We start from the raw sequence: 22500 nt of genomic DNA, 5'->3' as shown, positions 1-22500 counted from the left end.
TAAAAAGAAAACAAGAAAATAAAAATAAAAAGAATAAAAGAAAACAAACACAAGGACGATTATTATTATTGTTATTAATGATAAGAATAATGACAATTATAAAAATAATAATACAAAAATCAAAAAATCAATTATTTTCACATCACCCAAGTAAACTATTTCAAAGTTGCACAAAAGTATAGGCAACAATTCGGCCTTAAAAAAAATGTGCAAGAAAAAAAATTAAAATAAATTAAAACACAAGTATGAATTAATAATAATAATAATAATAATAATAATAATAAAATAATACAAAAATGTAAAAAAATCAATCACACACCACCCAGGTGAACTATTTCAAAGTTGCACAAAAGTATAGGCAACAACTTGACCTTAAGAAAAAATATGTAAGAAAAAGAATAAAATAAAATAAAACACAAGCAAGGACGAATGAATAATAACAACAATAGCAATAATAACAAAAATAATACAAAGATCAAAAAAAGTCGATCGCACCACACCACCCAAGTGAACTATTTCAAAGTTGCACAAAAGTCGAGGTAACAGGAAGAGCCCCTGATTCGTATAGGTTTCTCCTTTCGAAAAAAGGAGAGAGACAGATAGAAAATGAGAAAGAGAAAGATAGATAGTGAAAGAGAGAGAAAAAGAGAAAGAGAAAGAAAAAGAGAAAAAGAAAGAGAGAGAGAGATACAACTAGACAGAACGTCATTCGTTTCTCCTTCGAAGAATCGACTTCGGGAGTACGATGAAAGAAGTTCCGAATATCATCATCCGGTGGTTTTCTTTTCTGCTCCTCCAGCGACTTTTTCGGTTCCTCGACGAGTTTATTTGCAAAAGGGAAAGAAAGAGATAGAAATAAAGGAAAAGAAAAAGAGAGAAAAAAAAGAGAGAAAGATAGAAAGAAAGAGAGTAGTAACAGAGAAAGAGAGAAAGAGAGAGAAAGAGATCTCTTTGTGGCGGTAAAACGTCCAACGACTTTGCAGTCCTATCCAAGGAGAGGAAAGGGGAGGGAGAGGGAGAGAGAGAGAGAGAGGGAGAGGGAGGAGGACAAAAGCTTTGGGGCACACTCTGAAGATATATCCCTCTTTATCCAATCATCTCGGCATTCACGCCTCTTCTTACTTCGTGGACAAGTCTCTTCTCTGTCGGTAGGGATCGCGTCTTCATCTATATATCTATATATGTATATATATATATATCTTTCTCTCTCACTCTCTTTCTCTGTCACATATACATAAAGTGGGATAGAGAAAGACACTTGGTGGTTTCTCAGCAGATACACCCCATCACTCTAGTCCTAAGGGATAGTAATTGACGCATCAATGCAAAGTGGCCGCGCTCGATGAAACTGTATACCCACCGGACTCTATAACAAATCCAAAAGAGAGAGAGAGAGAGAGAGAGAGAGAGAGAGAGAGAGGGAGAAAGAGAGAGAGAGATAGATTCAACCAAGTGTTCCATTTTCCAGGTGCTCCAGGTGTGTCCGACGAGATACAAACTACCCTATTTATATAGGTACTACTTCGTTATTGTTGTTGTTGTTATTGCTGATGATGTTGTCGTTGAAAATCTTTCATGGACGCGCTCACGTTTTTATTGTTTATAATATAAGGATAGGAGAAGATTCTTTTTCATTCTTTTTTTTTTTCCTTTTCTTATGTATGACCAATCTAAATGAACGATTGTAATATATAATACCGGTGCCAAGTTGTTACTAGTTCGTTTTATATATTATTTTTCGTAGAGACCAGATATCATATATGTGTGTGTGTGTGTGTGTGTGTGTATAGTCGTGTCATTTCGTAGGATAGAAAGAATCATGCAGGTTTTTTATATTTATGTGTGTGTATGTGTGTATATGTAAAAGGAGAAAAAAGATAGGGACAAGGAATCCTTGTCAAGTTTAAAAGCTGAAGAAAAGCAGATACATACTTGTTCTATCTCCTTTGGATATGATGCATATATACATATGCATATATATATATATATATATATATATCATTTTACTCTATCTCCATTTACCTTCCCCACCCACCCTTCCTATACGTATACATTAATATCTATGTATTTATTTATCTATGTACGTAAGAAGCAACACGTTAATCATGTTCTTCATATGTATCGATATATGTGAGTGTATATATATATATATATATATATATATATATATATATTGAAAATGTATATATGTGTATATGTATATATTAAATTACAAGATCGTCTGGAACTCTGAACCTTTGCTGGTATTAGAAAAAACAAGCGAAAGTCGGCACTCCCTACTTCGACATATCCCACTCGTGGGTATCAACCTAAACCCAACCTTCTTCTTGAGAGATGCTTTAAAAATATATACGTATGTATATGTATATAGGTGGATATGTGTATGTACGTCTATCTATAATTTAATCATATATTTTTGATTATTACATATATATATATATATATATATATATATATATTATGTTACATACATGTCTTTTTTATATAATATATATAATAATTATTTATTTTATATTATATATTATATATATATATGTGTGTGTGTGTGTGTATATTAAACGTTTTCAATATATTTAACATTAAATATTTCATACTGATATTATCTTTACAGTTTGAAATGATTTATTTTAAAATTCTTCTATAATTTATTTCACTAGGCGTATAAAATGATACTCGAAAGGTCAAACGACTTTGAGTAATATAAAAAAGAGTCTCTGTGTAATTAACAAAATTAATTTACGACTTAATGTCGTAATCGATCTTTGAAAGCGGTCTAAGAAATTCTCGAATAATTTAGGAACGATTTTATTCGTTTAGTAAAAAAGTTTACTACGATATTTATTTATTTACTTATTTATATAATTTATTTATTTATTTAATCTCGACGTTTACACGTTGTTAAACACGTTGTTAAATACGTTGTTACCTTATCGCAAAATTAAAAAAAAAAAAAAAAACAGAAAGAAAGAAAGAAAAAAGCAAAAGAAAACGGAATTGATCTTTAAAATAATCTAACAATCTTTCTTTCCTATTCATTCGCCATAAAAATCTCCTAATATTCAATCAATCATTTACATGATTTATTTCATTCCGACGTTTGTACAATTATCGTTAAACATACCTAATAGGACAATTAAAAACAGAAAAAAAGAATTGATTATTAAAACGATCTAACAACTTCTCTTTTCTATTCTTTCTTCACAAAAGTCTCTTAATATTCAACCAACCATCCTACATCATTTATTTAATCACATAATCCCAACATTTGTACCTGCCATTGCAAAAAAAATAAATAAATAAATAAATAAAAAGAAAAAGAGAAAAAAAAAGAAAAGAAAAAAAGAAAAAGGACAAAACTACCGATCAAGACCAAAAAAAAGAAAAAACAAAGAAAAGAAAATCAAATGAAAAAATCAAATCAAATCAAATCAAATCAAATCAAAGAAAAGAAAAGAAGAAAAAAAACATAGAAAAAAGAAGAACAAGATCCTTTTCTAGATCCGATCTCTCTCGTTAGATAGGAGAATGGCGTTCTCCTTCGTAACATACATCTCCGATATCCGAAGCCGATCTATCCTGGGGAATTAACGAGGCGCTATAAATATTGATACGGTTCGCGAATGTCCTCGATGTAACATAGGCATAAACTTGAGAAGCATGGTAACTTGGTGGGGGGTGGTAGTGAGGGTGGTAGTGGAAGTGAGAAAAAAGAAAAGAAAAAAAGAGAGAGAGAGAGAGAGAAGAAAAAAGAAAAAAGAAAACGGGCGTGTCAGTCGTATCCCTTTATCGACGTAACCGAATGCCAATTATCGAGAAAAGGCGTTCGAGAAACAGGAAAGAGGAAACCTTATATAGTTGGTTAGTACTAGTCTTGTTCGGACTGGATCCACAATCTCTCGTGTGTCGTTTTCTAAGAAGAATGTAGTGGTATAGTAATAGTAATAGTATTGTAATAATAATAGTAGTGGTAGTAGTATAGTTTAGTAGTTATTATATTAATTATTGTATTATATTATATTATATATTAATATAATTATTATATTAATATATAATATATATTATTATATATTATATTTATATATATATATATTAATATATTATATAATAATAATATATTAATATAATTAATATAAATATATATTATATTATAATAATTATTGTATCTTTTCGGTGGTTGCTTGCTTTATTCTATTTTTCTTTTTTTTCTCTTTTCTTATTTTTTTCTTTGTTTTCCTTTCTTTTTTTTTGTTTTGATAAGAGAAAAAGGGAATAATTTGAGTGATTTGAATTTTGTATAATTGATAAGAGAAATAATTGGAGAGTCAAAGAATAACAAAATCTTTCTATTTCTTTCTTTTGATTTCTTTTTTTAATTTTCTTTTCTTTTTTTTTTAATTTGTATAGGTAAAGTTACGAGAATACCCTAGCTCTTATTCATGTTTATAAAATTTTGTTGATTAATATATTATTATTGTTGTTGTTGTTGTTGTTATTTAATTAATATAGTTTTGATAATATATTTTTTTATAATATATTTCCCAAGGGATAATATCATTTTACGAATTATTTTACAGGAGATATAAATCCATATAAATGGATACGATATTTACACGTACGTGTTACAACGAAATATTATTTAATCGATATATCTTGGACAATATTTTTTGTATAATATGCTTTACTTTCGAGAGATAATTCGAGATTGATTTTATTTTTACGAGTTACTTTAGACGAGATTATAAATTCATATAAATGAATACGAGTCGATTTATACTATTACATCATAAATATTACTTAATTGATATATTTTTGATAATATTTTTTGTATGATATATTTTCAAGCGATAATTTTATTTCACGAGTTAATTTATACGAGATATAAATCCATATAAATGGATACGAAACGATTTACACGTATATACGTATGTATATATGTATGTAAATATATGTAAGTATGTACATACGTATGTTATTACATAGAAGGAGTGATGCAGGCCGATGTTAAACCGATCTAAGCCGTTGTGTGTTCTCTCTTGCTCGTTCAACGGCGGACGGACGTTGAGCGAATTGAATCAGTTAGTCGGACGACATTCTATGATCCATCTTTTGTGCGTGCAAATATTGGCCTTTTTTTTTCTCTTTTCTTTTCTTATCTTTTCTTTTTCTTTTTCTTTTTTGTTGTTGTCAAGTCCGCTTCGTTATATTAGAATCAATCGCTTTAAGAATTTAACGAGCGTTCTTTTCACCGTAGCTTTGTACATCAATGGAGTCCATCAAGGCTAAGTGTCTAGTGTGGCCCACAGTATTCGACTATGTTATCAATTGCGTTTCCTTCGCGAATTAAGAGAGATAGAGAGAGGGAGAGGGAGAGAGAGAGAGAGAGAGAGAGAGAGAGAGAGAGAGAGAGAGAGAGCAAGAGAGAAAACAAAACATATGTATCATATATATTCGATAAGACAAAAATATTATAAATATTTTTAACTCATTCATTCATTCATTAATTAAAGTAAGAATGGATTGATAAAAAAAAGAATAAAAAAATAGAAAGAACAATCGTTTGTTTTACAAATCTATTTTTCTTGTGTTGTGTTCATTTATTGAAAGTAAAAAATAAAAAATAGGAAAAATAATCTTCCTCTATTTAAAATGTCGTCAAATACAGAATGCAAGTTTCTTAAGCGTTCTTTGATTTCTAGTATTTTTTCAAAAAAAAAAAAATTGACGCAACAACGAATGACAATCACAGATCTAATAACTTCGAACAACAACGACGATATCCAGGACTGACTTTTTTGATTATTTTTATTAATGATTAATTCATTCATTCATTAATTAAAGTAAGAATGGATTGATAAAAAAAAGAATAAAAAAATAGAAAGAACAATCGTTTGTTTTACAAATCTATTTTTCTTGTGTTGTGTTCATTTATTGAAAGTAAAAAATAAAAAATAGGAAAAATAATCTTCCTCTATTTAAAATGTCGTCAAATACAGAATGCAAGTTTCTTAAGCGTTCTTTGATTTCTAGTATTTTTTTCAAAAAAAAAAAAAATTGACGCAACAACGAATGACAATCACAGATCTAATAACTTCGAACAACAACGACGACATCCAGGACTGACTTTTTTGATTATTTTTATTAATGATTAATTCATTCATTCATTAATTAAAGTAAGAATGGATTGATAAAAAAAAGAATAAAAAAATAGAAAGAACAATCGTTTGTTTTACAAATCTATTTTTCTTGTGTTGTGTCCATTTATTGAAAGTAAAAAATAAAAAATAGGAAAAATAATCTTCCTCTATTTAAAATTTCGTCAAATACAGAATGCAAGTTTCTTAAGCGTTCTTTGATTTCTAGTATTTTTTTCAAAAAAAAAAATTGACGCAACAACGAATGACAATCACAGATCTAATAACTTCGAACAACAACGACGATATCCAGGACTGACTTTTTTGATTATTTTTACACGCGACTTTTAACCTAATCCGGATATACTTTTGGTAAAAAGAACGATAGAGAAAACGATAGAGAAAACGATAGAGAGAACGATAGAGAGAACGAGAGAACGAGAGAAAGGACAAATAATCCAGATTAAGGTTAACCACTGAGAATAAAGAGACTGAGGCTGAGAGAGAAGGGTCGAGAGAAGGGACTAAGTTGAGTGGGGGAGGGGAAAAGGGGTCCCAGTACTGTGTAGCAAAGCTAGGAAAGTATCTAAGTACTTATCGTTATCCTATTTCGATTAAAGAGTAACATACGTCACTGCACTTGCAGTGTTACATATCAAAAAATCTAACTTTTCAATCATTTTTGTGTATCTTTTTTCTTTTTTTTTATTGCGAGATCGTAAATTATCGTAAATTTCTTCTTTGACTTTGCGTACTTCGAACGATACGTCTCAATCTTTTTTTATTTTGTTTTTAATTTAATTTAATTTAATTTCTTTTTATTTTTCGTCGTATTCGATATTTTAGATTGAAATATCGAATCCTTCGAAATATTACTGATCGATGAACGCGACGGATACAAATTTAACAAATTGTTCTTTAAACTTTTGCATTGATCCGTCGAGAATCTTTTTTCCTTTTTATCTTCGTTATTTTCTTTTATCGAAATTAAAAGAAAAAAAAAAATTTCTTTTAATCGTCGACATCGATCTAATTATTATTAAATTTGTTTCGCGTAGTATCGTCATTGCTGTGAATAATTATCGTCAGAACGAACGATCCCTCTTTTATCTTTCTAATATCCACATCTAACGTAAAAGATTTATCACCGAACAAGCTTCTGATAAACTAACTCGATTTAAATAACAATAATATTTTCTTTCTCTTTTATCAAATAATTTTCACGCTGTAATTTTACGTTGTATTTCGTTAAACGATCACACTCGATACCATAAGACAAACGAATATGTTTGTCTAAGATTTAAAAAAAAAAAAAAAGAAAAGAAAAGAAAAGAAAAGAAACAAAATCATTATTTGATTTAGCTACCTCTTATTTTTCTCTTCGTCTATATTTTCCCTTTCATTCTTCTTTCGTTTTCGTTTCTCGGTTTAATTCGATGACTCCTTTCTGTATTATGGATCGAAGAATCCTTTCGAAAATTCAAAAGCTTAGCTTGATAAGTTTCAACAAAATCGTCTTAGAAAGGAGATTTTGCATCGAATATCCGACACGTGAGGTATCGTTAGAAATCCTTTAAAGTTCTCTCTCTCTCTCTCTCTCTTTCCTTTTTTTTGCCACCCTCTCCCCCTCCCCAATCTTTTTCACAAGGCCGCGAGAATTTTAACCCGTTCACCACAGGGATCATCTCCTTCTAACACGGAAACTTTTAAAAACGAGGGTGAGATTAACTATTTGTGATCTGTCGACCTTGGCCTCTCTCTCTCTCTCTCTCTCTCTCTGTCTACATATATATATATATTTTTTTTTCTCTCTTTTTCTCTCTCTTTCTATTCGTTGAAGACGACGAAACGGTTGTACTCCATCGATGTGGAAAAAGTCGTAGGACTAAGCTCGAAGAGGATCTCCATGGATCTCATAGATTTCCATAAAGCCTCGCGGGCACATCTCTACGTACAAGGATCATCCGTTTGACTCTGATCCGTTCGAATCTCTTTGACACGAGTAATAGAAAACAAAATCTTTTAGTTCTTTATGTCTCGTATTACTCGAGGTAGGATCCCTATTCTGAGCTATGATCCGCTTGACTCTCGAAAATGTCATCTTGACTATGATACAATAAAAAAAAAAAAAGAAGATATGTAAAAAATGAAAGATGGAAGATGAAAGTGAAATTAAAGGTGTATAAAAAAGTAAAATAAAAAAAGTGAATAGAAATAGAAGAGAGAATGATGGGAAAGCATTGAAATGGTTTTTTTTTTTTTCTATTATATTTTAATTTAATAAATTAGTTTTTTATATGTGCGATCGTTTTGTAATATATAATTTCTCTTAACGACGATCTAATCGATTATTTTATATTTTTGATTGTGATTAAAAGTGTGTATTATAGATTGTTTTTTTAGAATTGAAGATAGAGAAATTGAAGAGGAGGAGTAAAAATAAAAGAACAATGTTTAGATCGTTTGGTGGTTGATAAATTTGGAAATTATTGTTTGTATATTCGTTTTTTTAAAATCGGTCAAGTTAATTTGAAATCTTTCAGATTCGTATTTCTAATCGCAGAAGATTGTGATCAATGATTAAGTAGTATATCTGAAACTAATTAATTATTAATTAATTTTTAATTAATAGAAACTATATAATTCTAAATATTTAGAATATTTAATATTAACGGTATCGAGTGTGATCGTTTAACGAAATACAACGTAAAATTACAGCGTGAAAATTATTTGATAAAAGAGAAAGAAAATATTATTGTTATTTCAATCGAGTTAGTTTATCAGAAGCTTGTTCGGTGATAAATCTTTTTTTTAATTAATAGAAACTATATATTCTAAATAATTAATTAGAAACTAATTAATATTAGTATATCTGAAAAATCCGACTACGATATTAAAAGAAAAAAGGAAACAGAAAAAACAAACAAGAAAAACGAACATAATTATCATATCAATTACTATAGATTTGTATAGTGATCACTTTTTAAAATCGATCAAATCGATTCATACAATTTTTAACATAATACGTGTTCTCAATCAAATCGATATGATTATCATATTTATAATACAATAATCGAGAGAAATATGAATTCGTGAAATATGAATAATTAACAAAAAAAAAAAAAAAGAAAAAGAAAAAGAAAACAATTCAATTAATCAGATATTCGTGTTCCTTACAAAAACGAAAGCCTATTAGAACGTAAATAAATATATAAACAAATACATAAATAAATAAATAAATAAATAAATTGATTAATTAATTAATTAGAAAAAGAAATCAACAAATAAAATAAAAAATAAAAAAGAATAAACGAACAAAGTAAATAAATAAATAAATAATAAGAGGCGTTATTATAAAATTCAAAGAATACACGGAAATAGAATAATAGAATAAAAAAGGTATCGCCTCTCTCCCTTCCACTCCCTCCTCTCCCACTACCTTCTCCCCCACTCCTCGTTCTTCCGGAAACACTTCTCACCCCTTCTTTTCTCCCTTCTATCTTTTCGTTCCTCTCAGTTAGTATTTTTCGATCCTCTCGATCATTTCTCCTCGACCAATGGGACTGAAGAAAGAAAGAAAGAGAAAGAAAATGAAAAAAAAAGAAGCCAACAAAGAAAGAGAAGAAAGGAAAAAAGAAAAAAGAAAGACACCAAGCCGAAAATTCGTAGCTTTTCCGGAGTCTTTGTCGGGCAAATAGACTCGTTTGTTGGTCCACTTCGTGTGTATACTTGGGGGTCTACCTGACGCACGACACGAGAAGTGTCCTTCGGCTTCTGGAAGAAGTTGAACGATAGATAGATGTTCAAGTTAGGTGGGGGATGAGAAGTTGAGGGATGAAGTGAGGGGAAAGAGAACGAACGAGTGACGAAATAATGGCGTACCAAAAAGAAGAAGAAGTTGTAGGTCTTGTATAAGAGGGACGAAGAGATGAGGCAACTATCTGACCAAGGTAGATATCTTATTCGTTGAATGTATATGTGCGTGTATGATACACACATGCATACGTGCATATGTGTATATATGTATGTATGTATGTGCGCGTATATATGCAGCTTCTTTTAGATGTGTATTGCTTCTTTCGAAAAGGTCCGTGACTAATGCAACGGCGAGTGCATGGCGAATTTAGATCAGTGGATATACTTTGAGATAATGACGTAATGAGTGCTGGGATTTTGAACATTCGATGCGCTCCTTTTGAAACTGTTCAATTCTATGTACAATACTTTCGTCCTTTTTTTTCTTAATCTGTCTATTTCTCTCTCTCTCTCTCTCTCTCTATATATATATATGTGTGTGTGTGTGTGTATCTTTTTGATTCTGTTTTTTTTGTTATTGTTTTTTTCTTTTTTTTTTGGAAATTATAAAAAGGATTTTGAATATTTCGAAAAAAGAAGAAGGAAAAAGTATATGTATAAATTTGTATTATTTGATTATTATTATTATTATTATTATTATTATTATTATTATTATTATTATTATTATTATTATTAAAAAAAATTCTTTTTTCACAATTCAGAATCAATTTCGAATAAATAATAAATTTTGATATTTAAATATCGAACTTGGATCAATATGTACATATATATATATATATATATATATAGATTTTTTGTAAATTTATTTTATAGAAAAACGTGATGCAATAAAATTTATTTCGAGAATTTATTCGAGAAAGAAAAATAAATCTCTGAATAAAATGCGAAAAATTCATAATTCGATAAAAAAGAGCGTGAAATCCGGCACGTGGCACGTCTACGTGGGACGATTATAACATTTTCGAATAAATTTAATAACGATAGAAGAATTATACTTATTTATATCCATCGATAGAAATACGTCTAATTTTCGTTCAGAAAAAAAAAAATATTGAAACACAGACACACATGTATATATAAAATATAAATATATAAATATATATATAAAAAATAGAAATAGATATATATATATATATATATGCATTTGATCTTAAAAATGTATTAATTTTTATATTTTTTTTTAAACAAATTTTATAAATCTACGAAAGGAAATCGATCGAACTAGATATCGATAATCGTCGATCCTTTTTTCTTTTCTTTTCTTTTTTTTTTTTTTAGAAGACAGAATAACAATTCGTTAATTCTCTGTCTACTACGTTTTTTTCTTCTATTTCTTTCTTTCTTTCTTTCTTTCTTTTTTTCTATCCATCGGAATTGTAGCACACGTGCAACGAAAACTTAGGAAATGGATGCTCATTGAATTTGTAGATCGCGACGAATGCGGTATTCCGAAACGATAATGAAGCAATGAACGTTCCAGGGCTCCGATTGGTCGCGGCTGTCGACGTCTTTTATTTTCTTCTTTTTCAGTTCGAGATGGGGAGGGTGCCACCCCACAGCAGGGGGTGGAGAGCGGGGGTGAGGATGGCTAAAATGTGCCTTTGACCTCGTCCCTCGTTTTTCTTTTTCTCCTTTCCTTTTTATTTATTTATTTATTTATTTTTTCTTTCTGGGATCGTTCTATATCTTTTAATTATTATTATTTCTTTTTTTACTGCAAGTGTCTAGATATTTTTATTTGATATAGATCTTCTCTCTTTCTCTTTCTCTTTATTTCTCTCTCTTTCTCTCTCTCTCTCTCTCTTTCTCTCTCTCTCTCTCTCTCTCTCTCTCTCTCTCTCTCTCTCTCATGTGATATTTATGTTAAATAAAAAACAAATAAGAGAAGATATAATATCTCGAAAAAATATTAAATAATAACAGTGACAATGATAAGAATAATTGGATAAGAATAATGAATCGTTTAAGAATGCGAAAGTGAAAGAAAGAGAGGAGAAAGAGAGAGAGAGAGAGTATTTGTCTCTCTCTCTCTTTTTCTTTCTCAAATTATATGAAATAGAAATCAAAAATTAATAAAAAAATATAATTTCTGAAAAAAGATCAAACAATAACAGCGATAATAATAAGAACAATTGGACGATTCGTTTAAGAATACGAAAATGAAAAAAAAAAGAGAGAGCAAGTATCTCTCTTTTTCAAATGATCTGAAGTAAAAAACAAAAATTAATAAAAAATATAATTTCTGAAGAAAGATTAAACAATAACAACGATAATAATAAGAACAATTGGACGATTCGTTTAAGAATACGAAAACGAAAAAAAAAGAGAGCAAGTATCTCTCTTTTTCAAATGATCTGAAGTAAAAAACAAAAATTAATAAAAAATATAATTTCTGAAGAAAGATCAAACAATAACAACGATAATAATAAGAACAATTGGACGATTCGTTTAAGAATACGAAAACGAAAAAAAAAAGAGAGCAAGTATCCCTCTTTTTCAAATGATCTGAAGTAAAAAACAAAAATTAATAAAAAATATAATTTCTGAAGAAAGATTAAACAATAACAACGATAATAATAAGAACAACTGGACTAGTCGTTTAGGAATGCGAAAGTGAAAGAAAGAGAGAGAGAGAGAGAGAGAGAGAAAGATAGAGGATAGAGGTAAAAGAACGCAGGGACGCAACTAAATCTACGGTTCGCCACGGGGTGACGACGTTTTTCACTATGGGGGGCCCACCCCAGGTCTCGAAAAATCTATAAAGATGTTAGTTTAGACCGGCACTGCGAAAAAGAACTTCTTTGGTATCTTTTTGGCCGAATATTCTTCGAAAGAAAAATTTAGAAAAATACTGATGTATTAGTACCACTAACTTTTGCTACCTCAGCAACACAGGACTCTCTCATTCTCGTTAAGAAACTATTTAAAAAAAATATTATAAAGAACATGTTCTTCAAATTTTTACGATTGTTAAATTAACGGTGTCAATTGACCTGATTATGATTGAAACGATGATTGACGAAGAAAAATTTCGTGAAGAAAAAAATTTCTTTTTCTTACCAATTCGAGATTAGACGTAAACGAATGTTTGTTAAAAAAAAAGAAAAATAATAAAAAAGAGAAATGAACAGACTATGAGAATGTACTTTTGAAATTATTCGATTCAGTTATTTAAGAAAAAATATCTATACATATATATATATATATGTATGTGTGTGTATATATTAAAGAAAGTATTACTATTACATATATTTATTTATATCACTTTTGTTTATAATGATATGTATTAGATCTTTAATATTTATATTTATATATATATATAAATTTTTTAGGTCATTTAGATTTATTAATATTTATATATACCTAGATATAAATATCATATATGTTTATAATTACAAATACCTATTTACATAACTTTATCAATGAATTTTTCGTTTTAAAAAATAATTCGAAAAAAACTTTCTAATCAAAATTTTAACACGATTGAAAATTTAATCATTTGATTACCAACGCAATTTCCTAATAAACATACACAATATTAGATAGTATTACTTTTTATTAAATATTTCAAATGACGAAAGAAAAATGCAAGGGTGGTCGCATTTGAAAACGAAATATCTATTAGATCTTATAACGTTTCTTTTCTAACGTCACTAGTTCGACCACCTAAGTATCGTTTCCTAGATCAAATCTATTTAGGGGAAGAAAAAGAGGGGTTAAAGTGGAGGAGTTGTCGAGTGGTTAGATCTTTTGAAGATTTATGAACTTTTTTCTTTTTTTTATTTCTATCTATCTATCTTTTTTCGTAGACAGTACAGTGAAATACACACACACACAAACACACACATATACATATGTATATACATAAATATATGTTACACATATACATATGTACACATACACGTACTTATACACACATATACACATCAAAAGAAACCGACCAGTCAAACTCTCGATCGCGACAAAACGAAAAAATAGAAGAAGAAGATGAAGAAGAAGATATTAGATGTTAGATAATATTAGAGAGCCGCGGGTAATCATTATATCTCGTTTCGACGTGTACGACGATTCAATTGGATTAGAGAGGAATGTAATGTAACAGGCTAACAAGCTGTTGTAAAAAGTTTTGACCTAATCGAACGCGATTTGTCTTCGCACGTGAGTGGGAGAGATTATATAATGTATGTATGTATGTATGTATGTGTGTATGTAAATTATTTAAAATCGTCTTATATGCATATAAGTCCAATGAATTGTAATTAAATTACCTATTTGATATCTCCGATTTTGTTGTTGTCTTACGTAGATAGACAACAACATTAAAACAACGTTTAAACAAACGATATATTTGTTTGATATTGAATTAAAAATACGATCGATACGATACCATTAATCCGGTTTTGATAATACTTTGATTAATGTATTGAATAGCTTGAAATTTGAATTACGATGGATACGATAACATTCTTTTTCTTTTTTTGTTTTTTTTTTTTTTTTAAGATATTCACTTCCATTATTATTTATTTATTATTTACAAAAATGCTAAGATGAATATTAAAAAATGTTCAATGAAGGATTATGATTAGCATTTAATCGAACTTAATCGATTATTTATGTGAAAGTTAATACTAATCATTCTTACGAATTTTTATTTTCATGTTTGATAAACAATGATTCTGTGTTAAAAATAACTAGTATGAAATAAAACTTTAAGAATCTTTTCATACGTATTATGAAGTTTAAATATATTTAAAATATTTGATCTAATCGAATAGATAACAAAGTTTCAGCAATGATTGATATTAACTAGATAAAATTTAAATATTCCTGATAACAGATTTATTCCATATTTATTTATAATAGTAAAAATTGGAGTGGCTGAGGATATGCTCGAGATGATAGAAAAAAAAAAAAAGGATGGAATTTTAAAAAATAACAAATCAATTCTAATCTTGAATAAATCATCGCAGAAAAATTTAGAATCATCGTAGAAAAACTTTTCGATCGGAACAAAAATAGAAATTAATCTATTCAATCCTTCTCCCACTCTCTCTCTCTCTCTCTAAACCACTCGAAACATTTCTTCATCATCCACTTACAAACTATTTCACAATACTTAACTAACTTAATTACACATAAAACGTCGTACGTTCGAAACAACGCGTTTGATGAAGTAACGCGCTTTCGTCGTTTTGTTGAGCCCCTTACGCACCCCTTGCACGTTTCACCCCCACGATTGCACCCTCTCGATTGCACCCTTCGATAGACGAAATAGAAAAACAGAAAGAGAGGTAGAGAAAAAGAGAGAGAGAGAGAGAGAGAGAGAGAAGAAAAGAAAAGAAGAAAAAAGAGAAAAAGAAAAAGAGAGAAAAAAAGGAAAAGAAAGAAAAAGAAAGAAAATAATAAAAGTGACATTTGGATCGGTAGTAGAATAAACCACCAGGACACCCCTACCAAGCCCGCCATCCTCGAGGGAGGGCGTAGAAGTGTGGAGTATAGATACGCAGGGATTTGTTTGCACACGCGGCCTTATATGAGAGTAGCGTTGCGGCTGCGCTCCCCCACCCGAATGGCGTGTAACAACACACCCTACTGGTCGTAGGTATAATCCAAGTTGGCGAAGAAGCACAAGCGTCTACTACTTGCTAGCCCAGGTTCTAGGGAGTGGTGGTAGCGATAAAGTGGAGTGGATTGACGATGAAGAGAGAGGAGGGGAAGAGAAGGAGGGGAAGGGAGCGGCTTGCTAACCTTAACCCCCACCCTATCCAACCTCCACCACCAGGAGCATCACTACTACTACTACGTAACCGTGATCACCACTACATCAATACGGTTGAATCGATGCGTTCTTTTCCTCTACCATGCGCTGTTTGCATTGTTTGCTGTCAAACATTGGACGGAAAACATGGTTTGGTGGGGGATTTAGAAGCGTTAGCGAGTACGGTGTCAGGGGCTAGCCTGTATTCCCATTGGTTCATTCGTTGTCAGTTCGTTCGAGTTGACTACACGGTAGGCGTGACTAAACGGTTGGTATAAGAAGGTATTTGGCGGGGGAAACGCTCAGAAACGCTCTGATGCTCCGAAGGAGCGCCTCGGTCTGTTTCTTTTTATCATAAATCGTCGTCGTCGTCGTCGTCGTCGTCGTTGACGTTGACGTCGTAAACAAGAAGAACGTCGTCGTATCGTCGTTGTCTTTTTCTTCGTCGTCGTCGTCGTCGTCGTCGTTGTCGTTGTCGTTGTCGTCATTATCGTCGTCGTTGCTGTCATCGTCGTCGTTGTCATCGTCGTCGTCGTTACATCGTTGCCGTTGTTGTTATTGTTGTTATTGTTATTGATGATGATAATGAAGATGATGATATGATGATGAGACAGTGAACTTTCGTGAGAGAAATATAGATTTCTCGCGTTGTATACCTGTACGAACGCGAGATCGAGTATCAGAAAAAGAAGAGAAGATATAAGTGTTATCGTGCATTTTTTGTGTTACATGGAAAGAAGAAAGATAGTGCTACGTTTTAACAGGATAAGGAATCGCAAAATTACAGATTTACGAAAAGACAATACTGTCAAGACGATCCATTGGACACGCGTGTTTAATCCGTATAAAAAGTTTAGAGAAGCCCGTTCGTCTTCACCTTTCGGACTAATGAATCGGTTCGATCGAAGGGCCAAATATTAAAACAAAAAGAAAGCGGATTATTATGGTTAACATGGAGGCCTCGAACGAACAGCACACGGTGACAGCATCGCCACCACCGCGAGCTGCTCTTAAAAGTAGCTTCAGTATCAGGAGTATATTACCGGAGGCTTGTACCGGTAGTACCACCCCAGCACCGTCGGCGAGCCAATCGATATCATCTGACGCCTCTCACGCCGACGATAGCGACGATTCGAGCGATTTGGACGTAACAGGTGACGGTACCGAGACACCACCCCCCTTGGACTGTTCGAGAAATTCTAATTCGTCGAATAATAATAACGGGGCCGGTCAGCGCGATATAACCAAGGATGAGCAGCAACAGAGCGATGTGAAAAAAAAGACGGAAAAGCCGCCGTACAGTTACAACGCTTTGATAATGATGGCTATACGCGAGAGCCCGGAAAAACGTTTGACCTTGAACGGCATATACGAATACATAATGAGGAATTTTCCCTATTACGAGAACAACAAACAGGGCTGGCAAAATTCTATTCGTCATAATCTATCCTTGAACAAATGTTTCGTGAAGGTACCAAGACATTACGACGATCCCGGTAAGGGTAACTACTGGATGTTGGATCCAAGCTCTGAGGACGTTTTTATAGGTGGTACCACCGGTAAATTAAGGAGAAGGTCGTCCGCGGCATCGAGGTCACGTTTGGCCGCGTTCAAAAGGAGCGTCGTATTGGGTGGACTTTATCCGAGCCCTTATGGTCCACCAGGTTGGCCAGCATCCCTTTATACTTTACCTTATCATCTACATCGTGCCGCAGCTGCTGGTTATCCAACCGCTACGGCAGCGGCATATTCCACCACACCGGCCGGTTATCCAAGCAGCCTGTTACCTGGTTCAGCGACAACCGCATCTCCAACTACCAATGGTTTACCTTGTAAACCACAAGCTGTACCAGCAACCGCTGCACCACCTGCACATGGTGCCTTCTCCATGGAAAGGTTATTACAAACGCCAACCGCCGGTTATCCAACCGGGATTACCGCACCACCGAGTATTCCAGGTTCAGGTAATCCCTACGACTTTTATACCACCCTGAGATCCCTCGCTGCTCATCAACAACACCAACAACAACAAGCAGCCGCCGCCGCGGTTTTCAATCAACAAACGAGGTATCAAGTCAATCAACCGTCGGTTGTATTGAGCCAACCGACTTCGAATACGGGTTCCCCGGGTAGCAGTCCCGAACCAATGTCACCACACTCGCCGCCAGTTACGATCTGTGGTAATACGATGGTACAGCAAGCATCGAGACCGATTCCTCACAGTCCGCCTCAATTGTTGCTAAAACCTATCACTGTTTTAACTGGAAGACAGAGCTGAATTATTATATATATGTATATATACATACATATATATATATATATCTTCTTTCTCTTTTTTTCGGAGAATGATTTCGAAAAACAATATATATCTTTTTCTTTCCATTTCTTTCGGAGAATAATTTCAGGAAATGATATATATAATATGTATATAATATATATAGAATGTAAAATATATATGCATATACATATATATATATATCTTCCTTTCTTTTTTTTTCGGAGAATGATTTCGGAAAATGATATATATATATCTTTTGGGAGAATAATTTTAGCAAGTAATATATAATATATATATATATATATATATATATGTATAATATATAATATATATGATATATAATATATATATCTTTCCTTTTTTTTTGGAGAATTATCTCGGAGAATGATTTTGGAAAATGATATATACATACATGTATATATATATATATATCTTTTCCTTAACCTTTTTTTCGAAGAATAATTTCAGACAATGATTTCGGAAAATAATATATATGTATACATCTCTTCCTTTCTCTTTTTTTTTGGAGAATGATATCGAAAAATGATATATATATATATATATATATATATATATATATATATATCTTTTTCTTTCTCTTCTTTTCGGAAAATAATTTCAGAAAATGATACATACATTTTTTCTTTGCTTTTTCTCTTATTTTTCGGAAAACAAAGTCGCACGACCTTTCTACTTTATTCGTGCGCTTTTCTCTTCTTTTTTTTTTCTTTTTTTTTTTTAAACCACGAGGACACAAATTTACCATTTTCTTCTTAACGAAAAAGAAAACAGGGTATATCGTTTTTCTCGTATATCTCTTCACTTCTCATTTCTTCTTTCGATTTTTCTTTTATTTCTTAAAAAAAATTTTTTTTTATTATTTTTTATCCTCTCTCTCTCTCTCTCTCTCTCTCTCTCTCTCTCTCTCTCTCGTCCTATCTCTATCTGGTTCTTCTTTTAACTTGTTTTAACTTAAATCGTCGAGTCATACGTACCTGTACATATGAATTGTAATATATACATATGTAGTATATGTAGAACTCTTTTGTTTTCCTGGGTTTTATTTTTTTAAAATAAACGTAGGATTAAACATTATTGTAACTATTCTCTAGTGAAACAGAATCTTCAAAATGTGTATTAGTAAGGTCATATAATAAATTGTAAATAGATATACATATCTATTATTAATATTATTATTATTATTATTATTATTATTATTATTATTATTATTATTATTATTATTATTATTATTATTATAACTAAAAGTAGCCATTAAGTTCGAGATCTCTCGTTACCAATTTCATTTAGTCTAACTTCGATCGAATTAAAAGAATCTGACAGCGTCAGACCAATCAAATTCGTTAACTCTGTTATAAATATATATATATATACATACATATATATATATATATATACACACATATACATATACATACATACATACATAGAAGTATGTATTTATTTATATATATATACACATAGTGTACATAAAAACAAAAATTACTTACAATACACATGATGAAGAAGAAGAAGTAGGAGAAGAAAGAATTATTGTTATTGTGCTAAAGATGTATTATAAATACTGCATATATGTGTACTATATCGTGAAAGAAAATGAGAGAAGAAAAAAATGAAGGATGGAAAAGAAGAAAAAAATAAATAAAAAGAAAAAAAAAAGAAAATAAAAAAAAAAAAGTTAAAAAGAAGAAAGAAAGAAATCTATCACTAGCCCGCAAACGTATTGACAATGTGTATGGAAGTCGAAAATAAATGTTCTCAACACCTTTTTATAAGAATCTTTAAGTCTAATATATTTTATATCCCGATATATTATCTAACCTGTTCAAATCCTAATAAACCTAAATCTTACACTAAAACACTGGAAATATAAAGAATCTTAAAATTCAACGATTCTTAATCGTTTCCGTTATTGAGTATCATTATTATTTCATTTTATTACACTTTTTAAATCATTACTTTATTATATACATCTTTTAATTTTTCATTACGTTCAAATTTTATTATTATTTATTTATTTGTTATATCATTTATTATATCAGGTTTATTACTTCGTAAAGCACGTGACAATGTTCTTTTATTTTACATTTTTTTTTGTCTTCATAATCGATCGGATAAACAAGGATAATAATTAAATTAAAAAAGGGAAAAAACCGGAAGAAATCGAAAATTAATAATAATAATGATGATGCTATGTACGCCATTGTATTTTTATAAGTTCGTCGTAAAAAGTAACAGGAAGAAATCATCGAAAATCGATACAACGAAAGGATATACGATAAAATAAAGGTTGGGATCTATTTCTATCTATTTCTTTCTCTATTCAGTTAACTGTCTATCTATCCGTCTTTCTCTCTCTCTCTCTCTCTCTCTTTTTTATCATCAGAATTAATTCAGATTGGTCGAAACGAAACGAACGGATCTGGAAAATGGTGAATTACTTTATTACACCGACGGAACCATAAAACCAAGAAACTAAACGTCCTTTGCTATATTTTTCGATCAGCCTCGTTGTCCTTAAATTTTAATCGGCACGTTTTTTCAACTCGGATTTTCTTCTTTCGAAAATAATGTTTTCAATGTAAAGATGTAATTTTTTTTTTCAACATCTCTTCCTTTTTCCTCTTTCTGCCGTCTTTGACTACTTTCTTCTTTTTTCTTTTTCTTTTCTTAACACGAGAAAAAAAATTTTTTTAATATTGGAAAGAAAAGGAGATAATAGTAATCTAATTTTGTAAGTGTAGCTATGGGAATAGAAACATAGATAGATGCACGATGTGACCAACGTTTCTTAATCTTTTTTCTTTTTCTTTTTTCTTCTTTAATTAATAATCACGAATTCTAGTACGGACGTAGAAAGAAAAAGAAAATTAAACGAGCTTCTCCAGATTATTATTTTGTTAATAATTTGTTTATAATGACAATAGCAAATATTTCGTCCTTAGATACATATTTTTTTCCAATTCAATTTGACGAATACAAAAGACGGAAAATTTAACGACAATTTAAGAAGTTTGCATTTGACTTTTCACTATGAAAAAAAGAAGAGTAAATAAATAAATAAGAAAAACAAAAAAAAAAGAAAAGGAAAAAACTACGTAGATCGTCACAGTGTCCTGCCATTTTTTTTTCATCAACCAAATTTCACGAATGTAATGTGAATTTAAACGATATGGAAAGGAGAAAAGATAGTACGAAGATCTAAGAAATATTCTTACAACATTAATGATCAATAATAAATAATATTAATACTAATAATAATAACAATAATAAATAATAATAAAATAAAAAATCGCAAATTTCATTACGATCGAAGAATTACATATATACGTACATGAATACATACGTGCGTACGTATACTACACATCTACAAAAAGTATATAAAATAATTTAAATTATCCAAAATTATCGAATTATTTTATTATATATATATATATACATATATTTTTTAATAAAAACGATTCTCCATCGATCAGATTAAAAAAGTACATATATTTCAAAACTTTCGATCACAAATTATATCATTCGATAATCCAAATAGATTAGAACAAATATCTGATTATTCTCTCGATCAAAGATCAATAATTATTCAAATTTATTAAATAACTAAATATAATCATTTTTTAAATTTATGATCGGATTAAGTTAGAACATTTGACGAGACTCAAAGTATAAGAATGCAAAGCACGTCTACACGGTGTACAGGCCGCGGGTAACAATCCCATCTGCTGATCCTAACCGGTCATCTCTCTCTCTCTCTCTCTCTCTCTCTCTCTCTCTCTCTCTCTCTCTCTCTCTCTGGTTTTATCTATCCATCCATCCATCCATCCATCCATCCATCGAAGTAACGTACACTATACAATCTCTTTCCTTCTCTCTCTCTCTCTCTCTCTCTCTCTACCTACCTATCTATCTCTGTCTCTCTCTCTCTCTCTCTCTCTGTCATTTCTTCCAGTCGGTCAGTTCGACCCTTCGAGCACTTAAACTACTCACTCTCCTGTCGTAGTCGCGCGCTCGCGCGAAACGTGCGCGCGAGCTTACGACGCACCATTATCTTATTTACGCCTCATTGTCTCAATGTATCATACCAATATCTCGCGGCCGCTCCTACCGAGCAACAACACGCTCTTGTATTGTGTGTCCACGTGAATCTTTCTCTCTCTCTCTCTCTTTCTCTTTTTCTCTTTCTCTCTTTTTCTCTTTTTCTCTTTCTATCTCTCTCTTCATCTCTTCCTTTCTCTTTCTATCTCATCTTCCACCCCCGCAACTTACCCACACACATGCCAACGACAAAGTCGAGTGTTATTCGCGTAAGCATTAACTAGTTACAAGCCGAGGAACCTAAACGAAATGACGGCTAAACACTTTTTCTCTCTAAACGGTCTATCGAGAGACAGAAAGAAAGATAGAGAGATAGAGCACTATCTTATTCGATCTTCCAACTCTTCAAACGAAAAATATTTAACTTTCCAAAATTGTCGATTTGTTTTCATTTTATT

The 22500-nt window shown here is 31.1% G+C and overlaps 1 protein-coding gene and 1 long non-coding RNA gene across 2 annotated transcripts in view; one reads left to right on the top strand and one right to left on the bottom strand.

Moving 5' to 3' along the window:
- Positions 1–22500, bottom strand: part of LOC127072098 (uncharacterized) — a 156487-nt gene that overhangs the window by 5848 nt on the left and 128139 nt on the right. The gene's annotated exons all lie outside the window — the stretch shown is intronic.
- On the top strand, positions 15897–18255 carry LOC127072088 (fork head domain transcription factor slp1-like). The gene has a single exon (XM_051012196.1). The coding sequence runs from the start codon at positions 16649–16651 to the stop codon at positions 17981–17983; it is 1335 nt and encodes a 444-aa protein (XP_050868153.1). The 5' UTR covers positions 15897–16648; the 3' UTR covers positions 17984–18255.

Source organism: Vespula vulgaris, chromosome 24, assembly GCF_905475345.1.
Source record: "Vespula vulgaris chromosome 24, iyVesVulg1.1, whole genome shotgun sequence".
Classification (NCBI taxonomy): Eukaryota; Metazoa; Arthropoda; class Insecta; order Hymenoptera; family Vespidae; genus Vespula; species Vespula vulgaris.
Note: the sequence above shows the minus strand (reverse complement) of the source record. Positions and strands in the feature narration are given on the sequence as shown.